The sequence below is a fragment of the Gobius niger genome (genome assembly GCF_951799975.1).
Source record: "Gobius niger genome assembly, chromosome: 7".
NCBI classification, from domain to species: domain Eukaryota; kingdom Metazoa; phylum Chordata; class Actinopteri; order Gobiiformes; family Gobiidae; genus Gobius; species Gobius niger.
Window position 1 is genome coordinate 14,390,474 of NC_136858.1, and position 24,369 is coordinate 14,414,842.

General features: G+C 45.6%; 1 protein-coding gene and 1 long non-coding RNA gene across 2 annotated transcripts in view; both read right to left on the reverse strand.

The window, feature by feature from the left end:
• Positions 1–20,340, reverse strand: part of lrmda (leucine rich melanocyte differentiation associated) — a 246,246-nt gene extending 225,906 nt beyond the window's left edge. Inside the window, exons 1-2 of the mRNA XM_079559998.1 lie at positions 20,125–20,340; positions 19,438–19,538 (exon numbers count right to left, since the gene is read on the reverse strand). Coding sequence (XP_079416124.1) covers positions 19,438–19,538; positions 20,125–20,157 — 134 coding nt within the window. The 5' untranslated portion in view covers positions 20,158–20,340. The remainder of the gene's footprint in view (positions 1–19,437; positions 19,539–20,124) is intronic.
• Positions 20,341–22,082: 1,742 nt separating this feature from the next.
• LOC306965253 lies at positions 22,083–23,778 on the reverse strand. The gene is made up of 3 exons (XR_013793017.1): positions 23,610–23,778; positions 23,464–23,506; positions 22,083–22,240 (listed from the first exon to the last, which is right to left on the reverse strand). It is a non-coding gene; the product is annotated as an uncharacterized lncRNA (long non-coding RNA).
• Positions 23,779–24,369: the final 591 nt, after the last annotated feature.

Consider the following 24,369-nt stretch of genomic DNA (forward strand, 5'->3'; position numbering starts at 1 on the left):
CCCCTAGTAGAGTGGCACCGAACAGGAGACGGCAGGGGACGGTTCCCAGCCTCGTAAGCATGAGAAATCACCTCCACAATCCAGTGGGACAGGCGCTGCTTCGAGAGAGCACAACCCAGCCTAGCACCACCAAAACACACAAAAAGCTGGTCCGACTTACGTACACCCGCTGTGGCAGCAATATACGTCCTCAATGCCCTAACAGGGCACAACAACTCCGAACCTGACCCACCGGGTGAAGGTTCCAACCGCCCAAGCCGCAAAGGCTGATTGCAGTGAAAACGAGACAAAACCTTGGGGAGAAAGGCAGGGTTAGGCCACAACGTAACCCCAGAGCCATCAGGAGCCCACCTCAGGCACTCGGCACTAACAGACAGGGCATGTAGCTCACCAACCCGCTTCGCTGAAGCAATGGCCAGCAAAAACGCAGTCTTCAGAGATACCCACCGCAAGTCAGCACGAACCAACGGCTCAAAAGGAGGCAGCCCCAAAGCCGACAGCACAAATGGTAGATCCCAAGGTGGAGTCCGTGGGGCCACCGGCGGACGTAATCTCCGTGCACCCCTAAGAAAGAGAGACACAAGACTGTGACGCCCCACAGGAGCATTGCCGACAAGAACATGGTGACATGATATTGCCGCGACATACACCTTAAGAGTGGAGGGAGTGCGCCCCTTATCCAAAAGTGACTGTAAAAACTCCAAAACAGTAGACACCGAACAAGAAACAGGGTCTTTACCATGAGCAGCACACCAACGAGAGAACAGCGTCCATCTGTTGGAATACATCTGCCGCGTAGATGGCGCTCTGGCATTCAGGATGGTCCTCCTGACAGGATCCGACATATCCGTCAGAGACCCCTCGGATCCCCCAGTGGCCACACCCACAGCTGCAGCCGTTGCGGCGCGGGATGCCAGATCCTCCCGCCCAACTGAGAGAGAAGATCCGCCCGGTCGGGAAGGCACCATGGCTGGCCGTGGCAAAGACTGTACAGTAGTGGAAACCACGTCCGCGCCGGCCAAAACGGGGCCACCAACAACACCAGGTGACCCTCTTGGAGAATCCTCTGAAGGGTCGGCATAATCAGAGGTATCGGCGGGAAGGCGTACAGCAACGTTCGAGGCCAGGGGTGAGCAAAGGCATCCTGGCCGAGGGAGCCCGGCTCCCTCAGGGAAAACCACAGAGGACAGTGCGCCGTGTCCTGACTGGCAAAAAGGTCCACCCCCGCTACGCCAAAAATGCCCCAAATTGACCGTACCACCTCTGGGTGGAGGCGCCACTCCCCCGGAGGACACCCCTGACGGGAGAGGAAATCCGCAGACCGGTTCCACACCCCCGGTAGGTACACTGCCCGCAGGCTGGACAGACGAGAGGCAGCCCATGTAAGGAGGTCCCGTGAAGCCGCCAGAAGCTCCGCGGACCTGGTGCCTCCCTGGTGATTTACATGATACACAGCGGTTGTGTTGTCTGAGCGAATGAGCACATGCTTCCCCCTCAGATGAGGCAGAAGGCACCGTAAGCCCTGGTGCACCGCACGGAGCTCGAGCACATTGACATGGTCGTTGCGCTCCCCTAGAGACCACAGACCGTGGGCCGCCCTGTGCTGCCACACGGCGCCCCAGCCTGTACGGCAGGCATCCGTCGTTACCACCTCCCTGCGTGACACGACAATGCCCATGGGTACCCCGCTGAGTATGTAGGCCTCGTTCCGCCATGGGACAAGAGCACACAGGCACCTCCACGACACACGAAGCTTCCGACGCCTGTGCAGTTTGGGGTCTAAACGGAAACCATTCAACCATCTCTGAAACGACCGCAGATTGAGAAGCCCGAGAGGGACAATACGGGACACTGAAGTCAGCATGCCCAGGAGGCGTAGAAACGTGACATAATGCAACAACCTCCCTAATCTGAACCGACTGAGTAGAAGGAGGATATTGCGGACCCGCGGAAGCGAGGGGCGAGCCAACATGGTGGTCGTATCCAGGGTCATACCTATGAATGTCGCAGTCTGTGAGGGGATCAGACAACTCTTCTCCAGATTTACAGTTATCCCCAGCTGAGCCACGTGTGAAAGAAGAAGGGACGTGTGTCGAGCCACCAGCGCACGAGAGGGGCCGCAAACCAGCCAGTCGTCTATGTACGGCAGAACCTTCATCCCCTGGGACTGCAGAGGTGCCAGCGCTGCCGTCACAAAGCGTGTGAACACCCTCGGAGAGAGAGAGAGACCGAAGGGGAGCACTCTGAACTGCCAGTGTCGCCCTCGATACGCAAACCGGAGGAATCGCCTGTGCTGAGGCGAGATGGGGACATGGAAATAGGCGTCCTTGAGGTCTATGGAAGTGAACCATTCCCCCTCGCGGACTGACTGTACAACCTCTGCGGCGGTCAACATATGGAACGGAAGCGCTTTCAAGAACCGGTTCAGTCCCCGCAGATCCAAGATGGGACGAAAACCGCCTGTCTTTTTCGGAACAAGAAAGTAAGGAGAATAAAAACCCCTGGGTTGCCGCAGAGGATTCACTTCCTCGATGGCACCTTTGGCCAGGAGGACAGACAACTCCTGATCCAGTGCCAACGCTTTTGCCGGGTCGCTGATGATGGTCATTGCGACCCGACGTGAAAGAGGAGGCCGGCGTCGGAACTGCAGCTTGTACCCCTGGGTCAAGGTAGCAACCACCCATGGATCCAAGCCATGAGCAGCCCAGCAACTGAGCTGCTCGCTGGTGAAATATCCGACTGCCGGCCGGAGACCCTCATCTCCTAGCCCCCTGGCCCCGTGGGAACCTGGGGGCGCGACGGGAACGATCAATCGGTTGTGCCCGACCCGCTGGCGCACGGGAAGGGCCACGAAAATCCCCGTCCGGCCTCTGCCGGGTCACAGGCTGGCGAGAACCGTCAACAACAGGGTTAGCCCGAGGCGAGAACCGAGGTCTATGGGGAGGAGGCGGTGGGCCCCCGAAACGAGGAGGAGGCATGGCCCTATTAAGGCCAGACAACTGCTGGCGGGTCTCACGAGCACGAATGGTCCTCTCCAGCGCCTCCAGCGCAGCCGGCCCAAAAAGCACTCCAGGTTCCACTGGAACACCCCGCAGAGTTCTACGGCACGCCTCCGTCAGGGGTGACTGTGCCAGCCATACCTGCCGACGAGCCTGGCACAAGAAAGACATCATTCGGCCAAGTTCCCGCGTCAAAAGGGCAAATGCCTGCAGCGCAGCATCACTAAACCCAACTGAACTGGCAGGAGAGCCGCCCGCAGGCAATGAAGCAGAAAGGGCAAACATCAAATGCGCCAAGGAGTTCCCAATGCGACCAGCACGGGCGCCAGCATTGTAGGTCCTAGTCAGCAGATCGTCCGTGACACGACATTGGGGTCGTGGGCAACGAACATTTGGGCGCAGCGCCTCCTCGGGAGAGACAATCAGGGAAGCAATGGCCGGCTCAACCGCAGGCATGTGCTCCAGCCCGGCCTGATCAGCACCCTGCATAGCCGCCAACGCTCTGCCATCGGCCGAAAGGCGAGCGAAGGCAGTAGGTTCCCTCCAGCATGCATGTAATTCCGTCAGATACTCTTCAGAAGGCGGGACGGTAAAGGTGGAAGGCGGCCGCCCACGCCTAAAAAAAGCACTACCCGGGGCAACTGCATCTGGCTGTGGCACCTCCACCTGGAGGCTCTGTAGTGCCAACCGCAGGACAGACTGCATCGAACTGTCCTCAGCCTCAACCAGCGAGCCCTGGTCAGAACCACGAGAGCCCGCCACGGAAACCTGCGAGGCGGCATCCTCACAATCCTCCGAAAAAAGAGATACAGAAGCAGCCAGTGAAAGGACGTCATCCTCAGGGGGAAGGACAGGCATGGTCCGAGAAGACCCACTATCCTCCGACACATTGTCCAACTGGCGAGCCTGAAACATGGACTTCATCTCAGCCAGTTCAGCCGACAGCCGCTCGACCTGCGAGGAGAGAGCCCTGTCCTGCGCAGCCTTCTTCTTAGGGGGAGCCGCCAAGGCGGCCTCACCTTTACGCTTGGAGCGCCTAACTGGGCCCGGTGCAGCCAGCGCCTCTAGGGGCAAGTCGCCGCCAGAGGAAACCTGTGCCAACCGGGCCAGTCGCACTGCCCTAGACATGAAGCTGCAATTCATGCACGGGTCATCAGAAAGCCCCTCTCTCAAATGATCGGGCCCGAGACAGACAGGACAGAGGTCATGGCCGTCATCAACCTGGAGTGAGGCGCCACAGGAAACACAACAGTGACCACCATCCATGGCAAAAAACGGTGTCTCGTGAGGAAGGACAAAACACACGCTAAGTCACGAACCGGGGGAAGGCGGCGCACACGCAGCCTACCCGGCCGGGGAAGTAAGGAAAAAACAACAACACAGCACCAGAAGGCTGAGCAGTCACTATGAGTTCAACCAACTCACAAAATTCACACCATAAACTGGGGGAAGAGGCGCGTACGCAGTCTGCACCAGTAGAGGCAAAAAAACAAAAACAAAACAAAACACAAGGTACTCACCAAGGGCAACAAAAAACAACCACGGTAAAATAGAAAGGGCCGTGGTGAAAAAACTGCAGTCAGTCGGGGGAGGAGGGCTCACCCACGAAAATCGTAGCAACCTAGCTAACCACACGTAGCCGGCGGAGACAAAAAACCCCAACGCTACACAGAAATCAGGCTATACGGAGCACACCCAGCCTAATTTCCAACCGCCATAAGCTGGGGGAAGAGAGCGGACACGCTGTCTACCCAGCAAAGGCGAGAGAGAGAGAAAAAACCCCAATACACGTACCTGGGAGGGCAAGAAAATAAACGATGAGTAGCGTCGCAGCCCTTGGAGGGCGGAGAACCCCGCTCCTCCGACACAGCAGTCGCAAGGCTACCGGCGACGTACGTAGAATCACAGAAAAACAAAAAAACAGTAGTAGTGTGCACAATAGCTTAAACCAAAGCAGTAGACACACCTGCAGTACCAACTGCGCGCGAGAAGAAAAAAGGAACAGAGCCTCGGAAGTCATCGGGCTATATAGCCTCTGATTGGCCATCCGAGGGTCACAAGTTTGTGACGTTGTTGGTATTCCTACTCGAACTGCGCATGCGCGAAGGGAACATTCAGTGCTTTCAGCACCGCCTCTGGCGGTCAGGAGGGATGAAATAGAACATGATGAGATCTAATGCAATCTGTCCAGTGGTCAGCGGTTTCAGAAAACTTCTCCCGTTTCCCAGAGAGTGCCGTGCATGCCTCGCACACAGGGAGATCACAGGACATGGCTGCTGCGGTTCGCCTGCTACCATCAATCAGGCTCCAAATGGCTTCTCCGACACTAGCACTACTCATTTTCCAGACCTGCCCTATGTGGCCACCATCTTAAGGAGGGCCGCGCTGAAAAAGGGGAGCGTGTTTTTGAAGTATGGTGCAGAGAGGTATGGATAGAATCTAGGCCTAAATATATGTTTACCGATCCAGATAATGATCATTAGACGCTGGCGACGCTTCTTGGACGATAAGCACAACGTTTGGAACACTTAAACTACCAAGTACAGATGACGGCTGAAGACATTATGTCAACTAACGAATCATTAGCAACTCACAGTACTTCACATAGTCTTCCAGACGCAGAAAGTAGCATGTTTTAGAACTAGATGCTAATGCTAGTAATGGTGATGACTGTGTGGGTAAGCATTAATCAATAAGGTATGTTTCAAATATTTGGCTCACAGTCCACTCTTAGCCTATCCTGCCCTTCCGCATCTTCCCCTCTCCCTCTCCATCCGTGAGCACAGGCCAGAGTCAAATTTACAACAACTGTCAAAGTCGGGGATGACAGATAAATTAATCTTCGCTTCATGAGTTTACATCCCAGGCATCTGTGCTGCTGATCTGGCCCCTAACAAGCGCGGGGTCTCGGAGAGCTGTCTTTTAAAGCTGATGTTTTCATGGCCAGAGATGAATTACCCTGTCACGAGAATCTATTTATACAGCAGTTAGGGGGCGGGGCGCTGGACGCAGGACAGCGTGATTTCATGGGTTAAGGTCCCCTTGAAGCATCTGTTAAATCTGCTTCTGTCAGACACACGTCAGCGCCGGGCAGAGGCGGGGGGAGCGGCCAAACTATTTACTCAAGTAAGAAGGATGTTACTTTCAAATAGCTTTACTCAAGGAGAGGTTCAAAGTAGTCATCCAAATAGCCAAATACAACAAAGTAGAGTTGTGCAGTTAATCGCAATTTCATCAGAAATATCATCACATGGCATTTAGTGTCCAATTCTATGGCCGTAACAGCACCTGCTTTGGAGTTTGGAGGAGAACAAATGCTGTTTGTAAATAACCACTGAAGAAACTATATTCCTGATGTCTAGCTGAGCTTTAGGAACATGTTTGGTGTCACTGGCATGTTTGTTTAGGTATTACAGCTTTATGACAGTTTAGTTGCTCTCGTGACATTTAACCTGGAATGTTCCGCAGTGTGGCTTTAAGCTTGAGCTTAGTGATCTATACAAGCCGCACTCTCTACATGACTGATGACCACATCCATCCCAAAGTAAACTTCTCTTTTGATACAGGCCCCATTTGTGTGAGTCGAACGTGGGCAGAGCAAATGTAAATCTACATTTATCTTGCCAAAGTCAAGAGACGAGATGGAGTGAATTCAATGGACTAGCCCTTGTTGATCAGGGCTCCATTATCCAACTCAAACAAATCCAGGGGCAGAATGCTCTGAGTCACATGCTCCTATGGGCCTGAACACAGACAGGTACTGCGTATTTGGACGATTTTATTCCCTGCTGTTTAAAGCCAATCAATAACAAAGAGAAAGTGCCTTCATATAACCACTACTTGTCTATGTTGACTAATCATGTGCAGAATGACCCAGTTTTCAGTTTATGTTTCAATAGTAGGTACCATTCTATTTTTAATGTACTTGGTTTATGGAACCGGAATCTGAACTTTTTTAGCATTTAGAGAGGAAAAAAAAAAGAATTATAATTGGAGCTGCAACAATTAAGTAACTTTGTGTAGTTCTCTCGGGCCTCACCAAGCATCTGAACTAAGCAAGTATTATTTTCATACCAGTTTTTGGTATCAAGTTGTTTCCATTGCCCAGTTTTATAACTTTTATTGTATTTTCCAGCCTCAGCAAATGTGACTTGAGTAAAAGTCTTCTGTGTTAGTTTGACAGCATGTAAATGTGAGCCTGGATCCTCCAGTCAGACGTCTGATCGGCCGGATGATCTCTATCTCACTCACTCACTCGCTCGGTTTGTCTCTCTCTCTCATTCATCTTAAAATGGATTGCTCTGTCACCTGGACTAACACTTCACTGAGAGCAGCCATCAATACTTTTTGTCAAAAACTGCAGGCTGTGCCAGACGTGTCATCAATCACCATTTACATAAAACAAAGAGCGCTCTATGACTGCCAGAGAGAGGCAGGTCTGCTCCAGATAAAAGCTGCTGTTTCATAGGTCCGCAGAGACGCTGAGCGCACGCAGGCTCACGTACATGTGGTGTCAATCTGAAACACATCGCGATTTCTTTGCAAACATCAAGCAATAAATCAATACAATCAAAACCGTTTAGGAAGAAAAACTAGGGCTGAACGATCTAATTTTCATTTTACTGATATTGCAAGGGTGATTAGTTTTGCAATGTTTGTTTTTAAAATCAAAATTCAGTCCACTGCAATGTCTAAGATCTAGCTTTTGTACGTACGATCACATTTTGTTGTTTAAAGAGGAGCTACAGTACCTATATCATTCGCAGCCCTGTTTGAAACTGAAGTCAGAAATCTGTATGAGTAAAGTTATCCTAATAAAGAGCAACTCGAGAGCATCATTCCCCTTCGCATCTGCGGTGTGTCAACGTCTCCCTCTGTTTAGACAAGTTCACAAGTCAGAGATACGAAGCGCCATCATCTTCCTCTCCACTCCGCTCCTGATATGAAGCACACACGCCTCCGAGGCATGGCTAATGTATTCACATAGTCTGACAGCCCAAAGAAAGCACGACTTCATCTAATTTATTTAACACCAGGAATATGGAAATGCTCCTTATAATTGTTCCTTCCCAAATCCATATTTTTCAGACACAAACACAGCGGAGACGACACAAGTTCACAGATAATGCATTCAGGAGATAGAGTTTGTTATTTTGGGAGTAATGTATTGCATAAGGAGTAAAAAGCGATTCCGCAGAAGCTAACCAGATTTGCTCGCACCTAAGGTTTAACACTTCCAGTCTGTGTGTGTTCATCTACATGCGCGCACACACGAGGAATTCGATTTGGGAACCATCATCGGAGCGCAGAGGAGAACTGGAAAGTCATATCGCCGTAATGCTCGGATTATCAATCATCCTGACACTTTATTGGCTTTATCACTGTACATACCATTAAAATGATGTCTGGCCCAGATTGTCAGGGGGCAAACATTACACAGGCCAGGATTAAAATGCACATCCAAACACCTTCACTCTGCGGCTGAGATTGCACAGGACTATAGGCAGCAGACTGTCAGAGGAGACAGCGCGCAGACAAGGAGCCGGGCTGACGAGAACCACGATACTGTCACGTTCAGGAAATGCACAGCCTTTCCTCACTTTATCACAAACTGGAGTCAGTCAGCGCACTAAAAGAGTGATAACAAATGAGAGCAACAAACATCTATTAATCTCCCCTTGCACTCCTAATCAGGCATCGTTGGCAAACTCCTCGGCTCGAGAAAGACACACAGCGTGCCAACTGCAACATATGAGAAGCAACACATGCTATAATTTTGGGGGCAGAATCAGCCAGGAAAGCAAATATCCATATTTCAGCGGATCCTGACAGTTAAAAGCTTGTTAATGGGCATTTAAATGCTAGTGCTGCTGCCAAGCTGGCACACAGAGCTATAAAGCAAAGAAATGTCTCTCTGTGAAACCTTTAATCAACGGCATGTACGGCAGAGACCCACCGGAACGACAACTAACTTTTATATCATTCACTTCTTGTTTTCAAGATTTGAAAACAAACATCTTAAAGCACAAAAAGTCATGGCAAATTCCTACATTTTTTCAAGGTAACAATCAGTACCACAAAATTGAACACGGAACAGACAGGTAATTATCATGACGGGCAGCACGTAGCACAGCGGTTGGTGCTCGTGCTTCATAGCTAGAAGGTCCCGGGTTCGATTCCCCCCTGGACAGGGCTTTTCTGTGTGGAGTTTACATGTTCTCCCCGTGTCTGTGTAGGTTTCCTCCAGGTACTCCAGTTTCCCCTAACACTAAATACATGTACAATAGACCAGGATGAATGAGAGTGCGTATGGGGGACGACTGATGGAAATTATCCCAAGGCTACAATCCAGTGTGGCGTGTTTACATGCATGAGACCCATGTATGTTCATTAACCTGCTCTGTCCCAACCAAATAAATAAATAAATGACACTTTGGGCATGAAATTGGCTTAATTTATATATAACACATTGACGCCTCTATTGGGCACTTAAAATCTTTTTTCCAACAAGAAACCACTCGCCCATTCACCCCAATGTAACACTGGAATAAGGCAGGTGAAGTGTCTTGCCCAAGAACACAGAATATAAACAGGTGGGACCTGAGCTACTGCGGCCCCAGTTCAAAGCCAAAACTTGTCCAGGCCAAGGCAGAGTCAGGCGAGACTTTGGGAGAAGCTGATTGACTCATTGCCTCAGTAAAATAATGAAGTAGTAGTGGGGCACAGTCCAGACCGCGCGCCAGACTCCTAATGAAGTGTCACCGGGAGATGCCGGTGGCAGCGGCGTGAACGGCGCTCGGTGGCAGACAGCAGTCCTGCACACAGACACTTTGAAGCCTGTCACAAAAGGCTCGAGACAGCGCTGTTCTCATTAATCTCCCAAATACAGAAAATGAATAGGCTCAGCGGGCTCGACATTTTTGTTCTCTCGTAAGGCCTGAACACCGAACGGCCTGGAATGAATCTCCACACATTATGAAAGCTATTATCTTCAGCTGCCAGTCTGAGTGAGAGAGAAGAGAGTGTGGGTAATCCAAAACTAATGGGCAGAATGAGAGGTGCAAAGAAGTAGGGGACTGGGTCACGTCACATCGCCTCTACTTCTCGGCTTCAATTACTGACAGACACTCCCCAATATGGAAGCAGACGGAAAAATGAGAAATATTCACATTTTCTGATTGAACGGTATTAACTGGTGACTAGGTAAAAGGAAATCCAAGGTGTCTTTAGTTTTGACAGTGTATCAAGTCTGACATAATATCACCCTGATCACTAGAAACAGCCCGCCTGGAAAATTAAATATTCTTGTTGTGCGCTGTGAAAGGATTTATTACTAAAAGTAGGAGGGCTGACACTTTTGAAACAACTCTTCCAAAACATCGCGCTCATAAAATCATTAGTCATTCGGCGTGAACAGGCGTTGATCTGTGTCAAACGGCGGAATGTGATGAGGATGACAGACAGAGACTAGTTTATCTGAAGCAAACCATTGCCGGCAAAATCCCTGCAAATCCTTTAGGAGCGTTGGACAACCGCGCGCTACACACGTCCGTCAACACAGGCCATAAGGTCAGTGACAAGCCACGCTCCTCGAAGGTCCGTTATTATGCTTTACTCAGGCCTTTGGAAAATACAGGTAATCTTCAAAGCTCCAAAAACATTTAATTTAGGTTTATCAAGTTGGACAAAAACTCAACTTCATGCACTTGAAAACTGGCTGACCTCTTGCCCTGGCTGTATACATTCTCTGTTGTCAAAATGCATAAAACCCGCACACTTGCATCACCATCACCCCTTGAGAACTATGGTGATGTGGGGCTCCTTTTTTGGCTTCCGGATATTCTTTTCAATTCTGGGTACCTCAAGCATCCTGCACCAGCTCTCCCACTTCAAAAACAAGCACCTCATAAAAAAATCAGGAGGGCTGTCTGACATGTGTCCCCGTGCCCTGATGGCATGCCAACACCAAAGACCAACATTGATTTTCTGTAACGCGGGGTCGGATTAGCCCTCTGCAGGGATTAGCTGCCTGTGCAGGGCCTCGGGGTTCTCTATAAAACTAATAATTAATTTAAACACTCGGCTCTGTGGAAGGATACGCTCGCTCCGCCATCGCAGCATGGGAGGGGCGTGTTGACTGACGGGCTGTCTGGCTCGCCTTAAAACAACTGCCGTGGATGTGTCTGTCACTTATCTGGAGGAATGGCATATATTAAGATTATGATAATATTGTCAAAGAAATATCCAGCCTACACTGAAATGTGCTATGATGTTTGATTCCTAAAATAAATTACTAAACATGGCATCCATGGACTCCTTTAGCTAGCTTTACTGTCAATTCCAACACAGGTTAGGCGCATAAGAGAATAGAAATGACTCAAACCCTTGGTATGTAAAAAGTATTTAAATAAAGGACTTTTTAGAGTTTGGTAGTATTGGCAACTTTGATATCGATGTGGAAAACACTATACACACATTAGGCATTGCCTTTTTTTGTTTTTCTGAAAGTGTCTCTCTTTCCAGAACAGAAAAGAATAAAACGTCTCATCTTGTCCGCTGCACTGTCCACCCTCACCCCTCCCTGCTTCATGAGCCACTGAGGCTGCCATAGGCCTGGAGTAGGTGCAGGGATTTGCGCTTGTGTTTGTGCGCTTTGATCTGGCTGACACTCCAGCGGCCCTCAGATCACTGTCTGCAGACCCTGTTGGGCCCCTCCGCCTGCTCTGCCTGTATGCACACACACAGCACTGAAGCCCGGGGAGGATTGCCTGCCTGCCCTCCTACCATCTCCCTCTCCTTTATCCCTTCTCCATTCTTCTTCCTCTGCCTCTGTTTGGTGTTTTCTAACGTCTGAGTGCAGACATGTAGTGAGCTTTGGAGCACCCAGGGGCCCGGCATCCAGACAGTGGAGAAAATAAAGAGCTCCAGTGCGCCCCCGGTACAAAAAGCTATCTAACGCTTATCGCTGGGGAGTTGCTCTTAAACATCACCAAACGCCTGGACAGCCAGAGAACATCGCTGCATTCTTCTCCCTGTTGTTTGTATAATCACCCACCAATATCCAGCTATGCAGATCCTATATCTATAGCTCCTTGTAGTTTTGCGGCTCAAACATGTCAGGAGCGTAGACATGAAACACGCTGTCGCTGTTTCTTATCTCCATTCGTCCCTGGGTGCAAAAGTGAGGCAACAGCCAGTGATGTCTTGCAGCCTGCCGGACCATTAAAACATATTTCCATGCTGATGGATGTCAGATGCAGCCTTTAAAAGCACCGTTTGCAATTTATTTCACAAGTCACTCCTAACAACAGCTCTCAAAACTTTCTTTGGGTGATTAACTAACAAAACGACAAAACTTTAAGTCCAAACGACAGGATTTCACGCCAAGATGTTGCATTTATTTTGAATAATCGAAGTTTATGTTTTCCGAGAATAGTTTCTGATTTTCAAGGGTTTCTGTTATGTGTGAAATAAGTTTTGTTTTTATAACCAAAGTAATTTTTGTTCTAATGAGTGAGATAAAGGCAGTCTTTATGATCATTACTGAATGATCTAACTGCTGAAGGTCCCAAGGCCTGAAATATAAGGCAATTCACACAGCTATTGGGGCAGTTGCTCTCAATCATAAGTGACACTGAATAGGGATAATTCCAAAGATGAACCTGCTCATGGTCCTTATGAACCTTATGGTTACAAACATTTCATAAATGTCAAACCAGGGAAACTAGGAAAATGTATGTGCAAGATCTGAAATATTATTGTGTCATGGTATAACCTCTCATATGCTTGTTAGTTCAAACTGAGCAGAAATGTAAGTGACAAAATGACAAAGGCCTCAGCTTCCCGTCTAGACAGAATGAGCCCTTTCAGAATGGCAGCTATGGGAGACATGCTGCGAAGGCTGTGAGATGTGAGTATATGTTTATCTCAAATAGAAACAGGAAATGAGATGCAGCTGTGATGAGAATGTGGCACAGCTGTCTTGACCAGTGGCTGGTTTAAGCACTTTAGCAGAGAGCGAAGGGACAGACAGAACTGCAGCTTCCGCAGATCACACGCAGGAACATTTCAGGATAGTGACCGTTACTGGGCTGATTTATTTAGAAAAAAATATCTAAAGTAAATGCCTTTTTTTCGAGTTTTGGAGGATTTATTATTTCCTTGACATTATTTATCATGTAGCTTTGAAACCCCAGAGCACTGCACACTGCAATCATCTCTGAACTCTGGCATCCATACACTGGTATCTGTCTTCACTTTGCACCCTTGGGTCTTTTAGGAAAGACTGTGGGTGATTGAAAGCCATGAAGCAACCAAAACTGCCCAGACCATACCAGAGGAGGTGCCTTTGTTCCTCTTCCAAAACAGACTCCAAACCTTTTTTTCCCCCTTTTTCTTCCATCAGGGGACCGAGCCAGGGGAAGCAGAAGTATGGCTGCCCCTCTCTTTCTAATATGTTCCATGCCTTCCAGTTGCTTACATCATAAATCTGGGAGATGGGCTGAACATAAACACAGCTTGAATTATGGACTAAAAGAGACACAGGTTGTAGCTCAAACATAAGTCTGCGCCCTCGTCGTCTTTTTCCCCATAAAGCGCTGGTATGGAGTGATCCTAATCGCTGGCGAGATTCCTAAATGACTTTGCATGCGTTACAGATTTGAAAGCTGTCGACAAGTCTAGGGAAAGAATCAGAATTTCTTTTTCTCCCTGTCATCAGCTTCAAGTAGCGGCCTTGTTATAGACAGCTAAACGCCAGTCCTAATCATCCTCCTTTTAAAAGCGCACTTAAAAATGCACACCCTGGTGTCAGAAACCAGAGCGCACATTAGCTCTCCCCAAATCGTCTACTTACTAAACATGTCACTGATAAATTATACATCTGACTTGCTTTTTTCAGCAGAATTTGTGTATTAGATGTATTAGATGTTAACGAGTGTTTTAATATGCACGAGAGTCAACATCTTACTGTAAGATGTTTACGCAATATCACAAGACTTTGATGTGCCCGTCAAAATGAGCGAGACATACAGGCAGTTTGTTTTTGCTCTCGCCAAAACAGAGAATGCACGGTGTCCACTTGGGCCCCATAAGGTCCAATCATAAAGATCCATCACTAGCGCTGCACTCTGCTAAAATGCTAAGGAAACATATTGTAGGTTTTAAGGCCCTTTTTATTCAGCCAGACGGTGTACTAAAACTAATTGGATTTCTGTCAATGGAAAAAATATATCCCTGGGACTGCTTTGAACTCAATAGCTTTGACTATCCGACTGTGCATGAGGGAGTGAGACCTCGCCACATGCCAAGCACCGGGGAGGAAAATTAAATCGGTGGTCAACATGAAATATTAAAATAGCATAGTATCGAGTTTTTGAAAAATGATGTCAGGGCGGCTCATTATGGCTGGCAAGGCTGTGAATGAAGTTATACTTAGTGGGTGATAATTGAAATCATAGCTGTAGTCGTTCCCACTGACAACTTTCTAAATAATACCTAATAAATCCCTCCCTTTAAGCGGCTTCGTGCGACAGCTGCTGAAAAATATAAAGTAGGGAAACAAAATCTTCTCTTTCTTCTTTCCCCGGCCCTTCTTCTGCCCCCATCTCCTCTCTCTTCCCCACTCACTCACTTTCTCTGGGAGCCAATAAAATGTCAGCTTTTATTCTCCTCCTCCAACGCGCTGGCTACATGTCAGCAGGACCTTCTAAAGCTCTGCACTGCCAGCTGAAGGCCTGTAAATCTCCATGTCAGTGGCACGCCATCCATCTCGGGATATACAATAAAAAATGGGACGCAGTCATAAAAGGAATGGCAACACTGGCCAGTATATATAATGTGAACAAAAGGAACATAAAGATGTTCCATTCCATTCACAAAGCGAGGCCATGAGACGGCCCAGGACTGAGGAATGTCCAGAGTCCAAACAGATTCTTCTTCCGCCATCACTGAGCTTTTGTTGTGTTTAACACAGATAGTAACTTATGCTCCATATTTCAGTCAAGGGAAAGGCACTAGAAACCCAAAGTTCACTGAATGCCTGCACAGCTGTCTCGAGGTGATGTCCTTTCAGACTCTGCTTTACCATTTAAAGACGCTAAATGGAGACACAAAAAACTATAACTTGCAATTCAAAAATAAACAAATGTAAGGATATTATATTTTCCATCTTCTTGTCTATTTTCTATTGTGTCACAAATCACAAAGTTAGCAAAGACAAATCGAAATCAAAAACCTGAATATGCAAAAACTACATAAAATGGAGATTCCATTTTCTCAGGGGAAAATAAGACAAGTAATCTATTAAAGAAAACACCATGTGTCAGATGTTTGTACATCACTTTCTCAAAAGCCATACTTCATTGAAAACATATGCATGTCCTCATTCTTTTCTATGGTCTGAACCTACACAAGCAAATGCTGCATACTTCATTTCCATAAGATAAATGAGGTTAGTCCACAGACCTAAACAAGCCTGATAGATGGGATATGAGATATATTTCCTAAACATAACAGAGAGCCTATGCCATTACCGCGCACACACACACCTTTAGGTCCAGTTAAGTGATTTGAAGACTTCCTAGTGCGCGTGTTTTACAGGCTCCTCCTAACTGACACTTTATCTGCATAGCAGCATCTCAGCAGATTGAACACTTAGGCGAGACAATGACAGGCTCTCTTCCCGTTGTCACTTCCCATTCTAGGCCCAGTCTGAATGCCTCTTACTGGGCCCTCCACCCTCAGCCTCCTGCACATCAAACACCTCAGCCTACCTCGCCCGGCTACAGAAGCACTACTTGATGTCGGTGACACTCATTTGTCAATTAGCAGGCCTCTTCCTGTGTTGACACACAGGGACTTGAAAGATAGCGCGGCGCCTGTGACGAATTAAGAAAGACAGATGAGTGAGGGCTGAGCGGCACAGTAATACTATAATGTTCTTTAGATATGAATATAAAACGACACAGCTGACAGGCTACACAAGGTTTTATTTCATTTCTCAGTGTACCAGGCCTCCCTACTTTGTCTTCTTTGTTCTCTTTTCATCAGACTACTTACATCTCATTTTGACAGCCAGGCGACATTTAGAGCACTTTCCTTTTAAAATGCGAGTTAGCATACTTGATTTGTCATTAAAATGCAAAACGCCTGCCATCACTAACATAGCCCGGGTGCACGGAGACCCCTCAGACACGCACTGTCATACACATAAATAAAGGCAGCAGACTATTGTCTGGAATACTAAAGGCCAGCAACAGTACTCCCTATGCTGGTTTACAATTTGGAACTGGTACTCAGTATTGTTGCGTTATCTTATTATAAACCAACCTAGATTTAAATATATTTTTGAACATTTAGTTTCCACATAACAAAGCAACACCCTGATTTGTATCTGCCTTTTCGCCCTCTACATTTGACCAGGACAACTGCTCAGGAACAGGCACCGGATCACTTCTCTGTCCTGAGTTCCTCTTGTATCCTCTGGTGTCCATGTGTTGTGCTAACGCTGCATGTATCTGAGGCCGACTGTAGCACAACCCCAGACACGGGGGGAACGGTGTCAACAAAGCTCATAGCCCTTCACTACAGCGCGCTCACACCTGACCTGAAAGTGGACTACAGCATCATCCCTGAGAGCCACACTCGTGCAAACACACACTGATGAGACAGGCTGACACTAGGAGGCAGAGCTGGGGCTGTGACAGGCTGCTACCATAATTTCATCCTGCCATTACCTGCCCAGCCACTCACTGTTAGGTCCAAACAAACACCGAGGCAAACGTGTGCAGAAAGACATATACAAGAGAGACAGTAGAGCCGCTGCCCTCCTTCTCATTGCGACTTGTTGTCAGGGCGGAGGATACATTTTGTCAAGCTAGCTGACAGAAATGCACATATTAGCCGCTGTAAAGCCGGGCGATGTGTTCGTCTTGTTGATTTGAGACAAACAGCATCATGGACGGAATACACAGTCCACAATAAATAGGTCATTGATGGCAAAAAAAACCACATTCTTAGATGGATTACAGATTAGGCTACGTTGAAAACCATTTAAAACTACTTTATAGTGAAAACAATATATGATGACAAAGAGGGCAGGGAACCTTATTCATTATTGCTGATGTAGATAGATCTTCCACCTCAATTTAAATTAAAAGCAGATAAGTGGAGCGAGCAAACAAATTCTCACGTTAGCAGCTTCAAATATACAGTAGCTACGGCTCTTCGCCTCTGACTTCTTCAAACCGGGACTGTGTGGTTTATCCGTGGTCTATAAGGTGCATTCTTGCAGGGATCAAAACGCTGGGGGGTTAGCTATGCCTTGGCTAGCGCATAACAATATAACATGTAGAGCTTCTTATTAAATTTCAGCTTCACCCTCTGCTGACCTCCCAACACTGTCACATAAGCATCTCCAGACAGCACAGGAAAGGAGCTTTATGAGAAGAGTGTCAGGGGGGAGTAGATGTGTAGTGTGCATGACCAGGCTGCCAGGTCACTGTGGTGTAAGTACAGCTGTTTGGTAGGTGTAAAAGTGTTCAAATGATGATGTGGGCACACTAAAGGAGGAGTAGAACTAACATTGACCGGACCTGGATACAAGTGCTCAAAACAAACAGTTCCTCTCTGTCAGGGATTGAAGGTACTTTTATGATTTAGATCTAGAGTAGAGAGAAACACTATTCCACTGACCTCCTATTACAGCAGTTCTTTCATATTTGCGCCCGACTGAACCACGTACTGCATCTCTTTCATGTCCGTCTTTTAGACAACGTGCAGACAACATCCATATTGTTATCCGTCTGTGTAGGAGAACTGACTATTTCCCCACCAGCAACAGCGCCAATCAATAGCTTGCTGACACAAGCCCCTAACGATTTAAGCACCCCTTCTTCACGGCTCCTCTGTCCACACCGCGCTTTGATGTTTGGTAATGATATCTGACGTGTGAGATTAACCGAAGAGAAAATGAGTTATGAATTAGTAATATCGGACTTATAAATATTTGATTGTCAACATCAAGTCCTTAATGTGACAAGTTCAAGGGCGAGAAACATAATGGCGGCCTTGATCTTCACAAAACCAACACGCATAAGGTCTGTTTGAGTCAGCCTCCATAAAGCTGAAGATATTCCCACTGCGATCTGGCTCTACTGCCCCCCATGTTACCGTACAACATGTGAACCCAACCAAAAACTAATCAATCATCACAACAATGGGAGTTTCCTGACAAGCATTGCGATTACGTCTGCAATTTATGGTTTTAAAATCAAGTTAAACATGTACGGGAGCATTGGAGAGAACTGCTTAATAAATACAAGAATCACTGCACTGTCTAAAATATATTGTTAATTGAAGAAGATATTATAATACTATCTAAATTATTACAAGCCAAAACATTTGAAATGACTATTTTGTTCTACAACTTCTCAGTCACATCCCTGTGTTTCACAGTCCAGGGCATTGTGTGCAGGATTTTGCAATGTGTCAAGTGTAAATCAGGAAGCTGAGGGCTTCACATCTCCAGCTCAGACACCTGCCTCCAGATGACAATTTTCATCCAAAAAAACACCTGGGCGTCTATTGAGACGGCTCCATGGCCTGACAATCCTGGAAAGGGCTTCAGAAACAAAAGCACCTTAAAACCATCATCTCTCCCCTTTTACTTGCCAGATCAAGTGTGCTCGTCCTGCTGGTGAAATGGCAGCCCCCTCTGAAGCAGCTGCCACGAGGTGTTCCTTTATGTCCTGACATGGGAATCTTTTTCTTCTATTTGCCCCGAATTAGCATGTCACATTTATCGATCACACCTTTTATCCAGGCCTCAGTGTGACACCAGCCTGGCCCATACACTCATTCAGCTCTTTCAAGTCCTCGAGACACTTTGACCACCTACAGAACAAGGCCACATTCAATTATACCTATATCTGTCAAGACAGTCAGGTCGCATTAAGGGAGGTATCAATGAAGCTACTCCTTCGGTTACCCAAGCAGATATCACGTTTAGGGTTAATCTATTATTGCAAAATACAAAAATGTTACTTACTACAAATATATGATTACTTATAATATCATAGCCACCAAAATAATATAAAATATTTGAGAAAGTACAACTACAGTATAAGCTGATTAAATTCAGCCTTACTGAAGCTGTTATTGTAAAACATCTAATAACTGAAAAATAATAATTTTGAAAAATGTTCAGTCTATTTTTTTCCATTATCGCCATATTGCATTGTGTAATTACGTCATAGTGACTGCAGAGTGTGGAATGAAACAAAATGTGAGTTATTTAAAATGTTAAATAAACATCTACATAAGGCACTCAAATCACTAAACAATGGAGGCAAAGTGGGTAAAGCGTCTTGCAAAAGGACACAGTGACATGGGTTTATTCTACTTGTACGGAAACATGTAAACTGGCCAAACAGCTTACCTGAGCTGGTTGAAGCTGAGATCCAGTCGTTTCGCAAAGTGTCCATAAGCCTTCCCGATGTACTCCGGAATTTCTTTGCAGTCATTACCGATGTAGGATATCTAAAAAAAAAAACACAAAAGAAGAAGATAAACAATTAGGTATTATATTGTCATAAGCCTGCATTGCACATGTATAACAGTTGGCTTCATTGGGATGGAGGTTGTGAAGCTATTGTTATGTTGATCTGGCAGTTTGGCTGAATAAATCTTGTGGTTCTGCATCACTGCCAGTAAGTGATATACTGTAAATGTAAAAGTTTAGCCTGTGCGTTTGTCAATATCCTGTCCTCCATCTGTGAGTGTGACATTGAAGTACCATGCAGTTTTCATCAATAATGTCTACAGCAGAGATGAAGAGATGAAGATGATCTTAAAAGATGACAAAATCATGGGCACTCGTTTCCATACAGCTGATAATGCTAATACAAAACAGCCCATTCCAGCTTGAAGTTGTAGGAGGAACAACGAGATTGAAAGTCATGCGTCAGCGCGTCACATGACATGCATGATGCTTGGGGGGGAAAATACCGGGTTTTTTGTCACATTTTAGCGCAAAAATACTAAAAGCTGAAGTTATATTGCGTACTGAAAGATGCATGCGTGGGGTCAAATCCAGCACCACTTTATCTGCGTTGTTGTAACTTACTTGTGTCCCGTTGAGCGCAATGCTGCCTGCCATAAGCTCCCCTGAAGAATGACAACCCGCTGCTCTCTTTCCGACCAACTCTGGCGTTATCAGTCCAACCTTTTGTGCGAGTTCCGCATACAAATGTGCGTGTTGGATGTCTTTCCCGGCAACTTTATACAGATGTAAAGTATAGTAGCTACTGCCGTCACCGTTTCCGCGTGCCGCCTCCTGTCAGCTGACTCTCCTGTTATGCGGAAGCACGTGGGCAAGTGTTGTTGATGAAAATGCTGGTGACTTGTCTCCTGACACAGAGGGATCAGACTTCCCTCCGGGTTTATTCAGACAAAAAAATATTAGATATTCCCCAATATACACAAACGAAATAAAACATTTGGCAGTGTTGTATAGGCCTACCATGTGATTTGAAATAGCATAGTCACAATTGCTCGTGCTCTTCTGATTTACACGCATTTTCACGCCCTTTCTCTCAGCACAAATGCCTTAAACTATTCCTGACAAACATTCTAAAAACGTAACATGAGAACAACTTAAAGTTATTAAAACTACTCACACGTTCCGTCTAAAAGTGGGCTAACTTGATCACGGCCATTTCTCACTCGCGCGCTTCTGCATGCCATTAATGCCACCTGCGCATCCTGCCAAATGCACGCGCCCTTTATGCTTCTTGCTAGGTTATATGCAAGTAGTAGCCTAGCAAGACCCTATTTTGCTAAATTTGCAACAGTTTTGAAAAACAATAGTTTAAAAAAAAAAAAGAACTGTATCGTCTTCCATAATAGTTAGTAAATTCCAGAAAGTCACAGAAAAAGTCCCTATTGTTTATCGGTATTCGATATAAACAATTGGATGAAATGCAATGAGCTTTTTTTTCACATATATAAATATAGCCTATATAATATACTTTGAAACTTCTATTGACTTTTATAGACCCTTAAACTATAGTTCTAAAGATCAGGAGGTCAGATTAGGCTATGTAATAAAGAAGCCATTCATCATTCATAAACACTAAAAGCACATTGGCAACAGACTGACTACAAATAGGTCTACAAACGTTGACATGATTGGCTCATTTTACATGTTTGGCTCCTTTATCGTATCACAGAAGTCATGTGACATCACAACATTCTAAAGAACCCATAGTTTAATATTGAAGTGGAGCAGCTGAAAATCCCATGGTTTAAGTATGGTAACTGTCAAAATGCAGATTTCTAGTCTTAGATTATTGCTAGTTTCTCAGTTATTCCTGGGCCAATTCACGGGAAACAAAAACTGTCATAACGTTCAAAGTCATCTCTTCCAGCACATATGAACTATGGTCTAATTATTCCCTCATAAAGGCGTCCAAAAGTGGTGACAATATTCAGAAACATGTGCGTGATGTTGGCCTGTAGAAAGGACTTTCAGGCATTCGAATAATGTGACAGGTTTGTGAATCCAATCACTATCAACTAATGATCAGGGAAAATATTTTGACATTTTCTTTCTGGAAATTTCTATCAAAAACTGTTTCTCACCCATAGAGTTGCTTTGGCACCTGCCCTCCAACTGAAATAGAAATGCAACCTATTCAAATGCTTTGAAGGAAACCGATAAACAGCTATTGTTTTAGGATGGCAATGTGGTTTTGAACTTGAGCTTTGGGCCTGCACTAGCACGAATTAAGACTTGAGTCAAGACATGGTGGTGTTTGTGTCAGGAGTAAGCTATAGAGTTCCTTTATGTTCATTTCCACACTTTAGCCATAGGACCTGGCAACTCTGTAGACGTGGAGCTCCTACTGCTTTCTGGTTGAATAATATCTCAAAAACCAGACAAAATTTGGAAAGAACATGTTTACCCTTTACCATGCTTTATCTACTAATTTGTCTTTTTTGGGTCCGTATTCTGTATGTGATTAGAAGTTGCGCTCCTGAGTCCTCACCATGGTCTTCACCATGGATCTATAATAATCTTCACACATGATACTGAGGCGCTTCCTGGTTGCGTGACGTCACCGGATCCTTCCCGCCTCCTCGCGGAACAGTTCGCTCGCTCGCCCCAAAAGAGAGGAGAGAGAGAGACGAGCAGGGAAGAGACGGGCGCATGGCTTCAGTCTGCAGTGTTCCTTGCGGTCCTGCACATGCATTTAATGAAATACTAAAACACGATTTATCTAGGAGCTGATTTTCAAGCTTCCCATTGTTTTCTTATTTTTTTCCTTCTGTTTTTTTTTTTACGCGCTGAATGTAAAAAGCGCGCTGGAGCTTTTACTATGCAGTGACGCAAGGTAATGTTGGTCCACGGACTTTGCTGCAAACCTGTCTTTCCTGCTTGGACTTTTTTTTTTTTGCAGACAGATCTAACCCTGTGCATGCGTTTATTATTTTTTAATCATCGCACTGACTAAATGCTTTCTTTTATTTATTTATTTCCTACAATTACGCACTGTGCCGAATGTGCGAAAGTTAAGATTGAAGTTTTAAAGTCATTTCGAACTGCTATTGAACTTTGCAAAATTGTAACTAAACAACACAAAAGTTTAATAAAAAATATAACTGCCTTGTCTTTTGTAGTCTGTTTTTTCATATTTATATCTAGCAGATGCTATATATTTTAGGCAGATGCTAAACAAGTTAGGAGGTAATTTTGTTCTCACATTCTCAGACCCGTATATAACTCTCTAAAATCTTTTCCAGCATTCGCTCACGAGATGTAAATAGTTGTATTTGCATGCAAGGGGTGATTCATAAACATGTCATGGTTATAAAATATGGCGATATTAAAACTTTCTATTTAAATATCATGAATTATGGTTGCAAAATTGTGTTCCCATTTAAGGGGAATGCCGAGCATTTTGGTGTCTGCTGCAGGAGCCCATTCGTCATACGGACAATAAAGAGGGTTTTCGCCTGACAGTGAAAATTTATGGTTGCCCTTCTTTGCCCTAATAACTCACATATTGTGTCACGGACTGACAGGCCTTGCACAAAACAGCAAGCCTGTTATCAATCACACATCTTTGCATATTGTTCTCCTTTTTACTGCCAGACAAAACGGTGAGAGCAGTTGGAGACATAGCGGCGTACATTTTAGACTTTTTCTTTTTGCAGTCACACACCTAAATGCTGGCCCTTAGAAGCAGCAGCAGCTTTATAAAATGTTATACTCTATCCTAAATAAAGATCATAATATATAAATAACATAAATACAGTTACTTGTAATTTTATTCGTTTGGTCATGTAAAAATATTTTTGCCCAAAAATAAGTCTATTTATTAGTGCGTCAAAGAAATGCACTTTACGCACAGTTTTGCCCACCGTTTCTTAATCTAGTCTGTGTTTTTATTTTATTTCTTACATGGCAGCTGTCCACTCCAGGTTTTCTTGCTCTCCAACTTGACCTGTCAAACCGATTACCACAGAAAGAGATTAATGGCAGAGGCGGGTAGCAATAATAATCGTTTTGTTTGATGTGACAACTTTGATAGGCGTTGATTTACTTACAAACTGATAGGCTTTTAATTGAGCGCCTCCATCCCGATTGAGATGAAAGGAAAACCGCATTGAAAAGCTGCCCGATTGCCCCGGAGCCTCAATACTGATTAGCCATCTCAGCGGTGAATAGTTCAAGGCATTTTCAACTTCTTTTCTCCACGGCCTGACACCCCATTCCTCTTCCTTTCTTTCGCTCAGTGCGCTTTGCTGGCTCCTAAAGGAAATAAATCATTTTCATTGTATGTAAATAAAATCGAGCTGACATGGATATAAAATGTCTGGAGTTCTTTTTGTGCTGGTCTTTGTTATTCCTGTCCTGATGACACTGATGACATGCCTGAGGCAGATGACAGGTTTGAACAGACGCGTTTAGGCTAAATGGACACGGTCCTGTTTGCATTGACCGTGTTGTTACTCTGTCGTCCCAAATTGTCACTCAAATTAGTGTAAATGCAGACAATAACATACAGTATTAGATCTTAATATTTAAACGATAACTTGTTTAATAAAGAAACATTTACTTGGTGAAGTGCTTCTTTTTTGTCTTCACTTCAACCGAAGCTTTTTCTAATGTGGTAATCAGCAGATTACAGCAAGTATTTGAGCACTTTCTTGCACTTAAAATGTAAGCGCCACAATCTGCAAGTTATTAAAGTTTCATCATGCGTCCTGTCACCTCCAGGTGTTTGATGAAGAGATAGAAAACATAAAGTCGCTGCCAAAGATCTCAGATAATATTCTCAAAAGTCATGGCCATATTGCATCATAT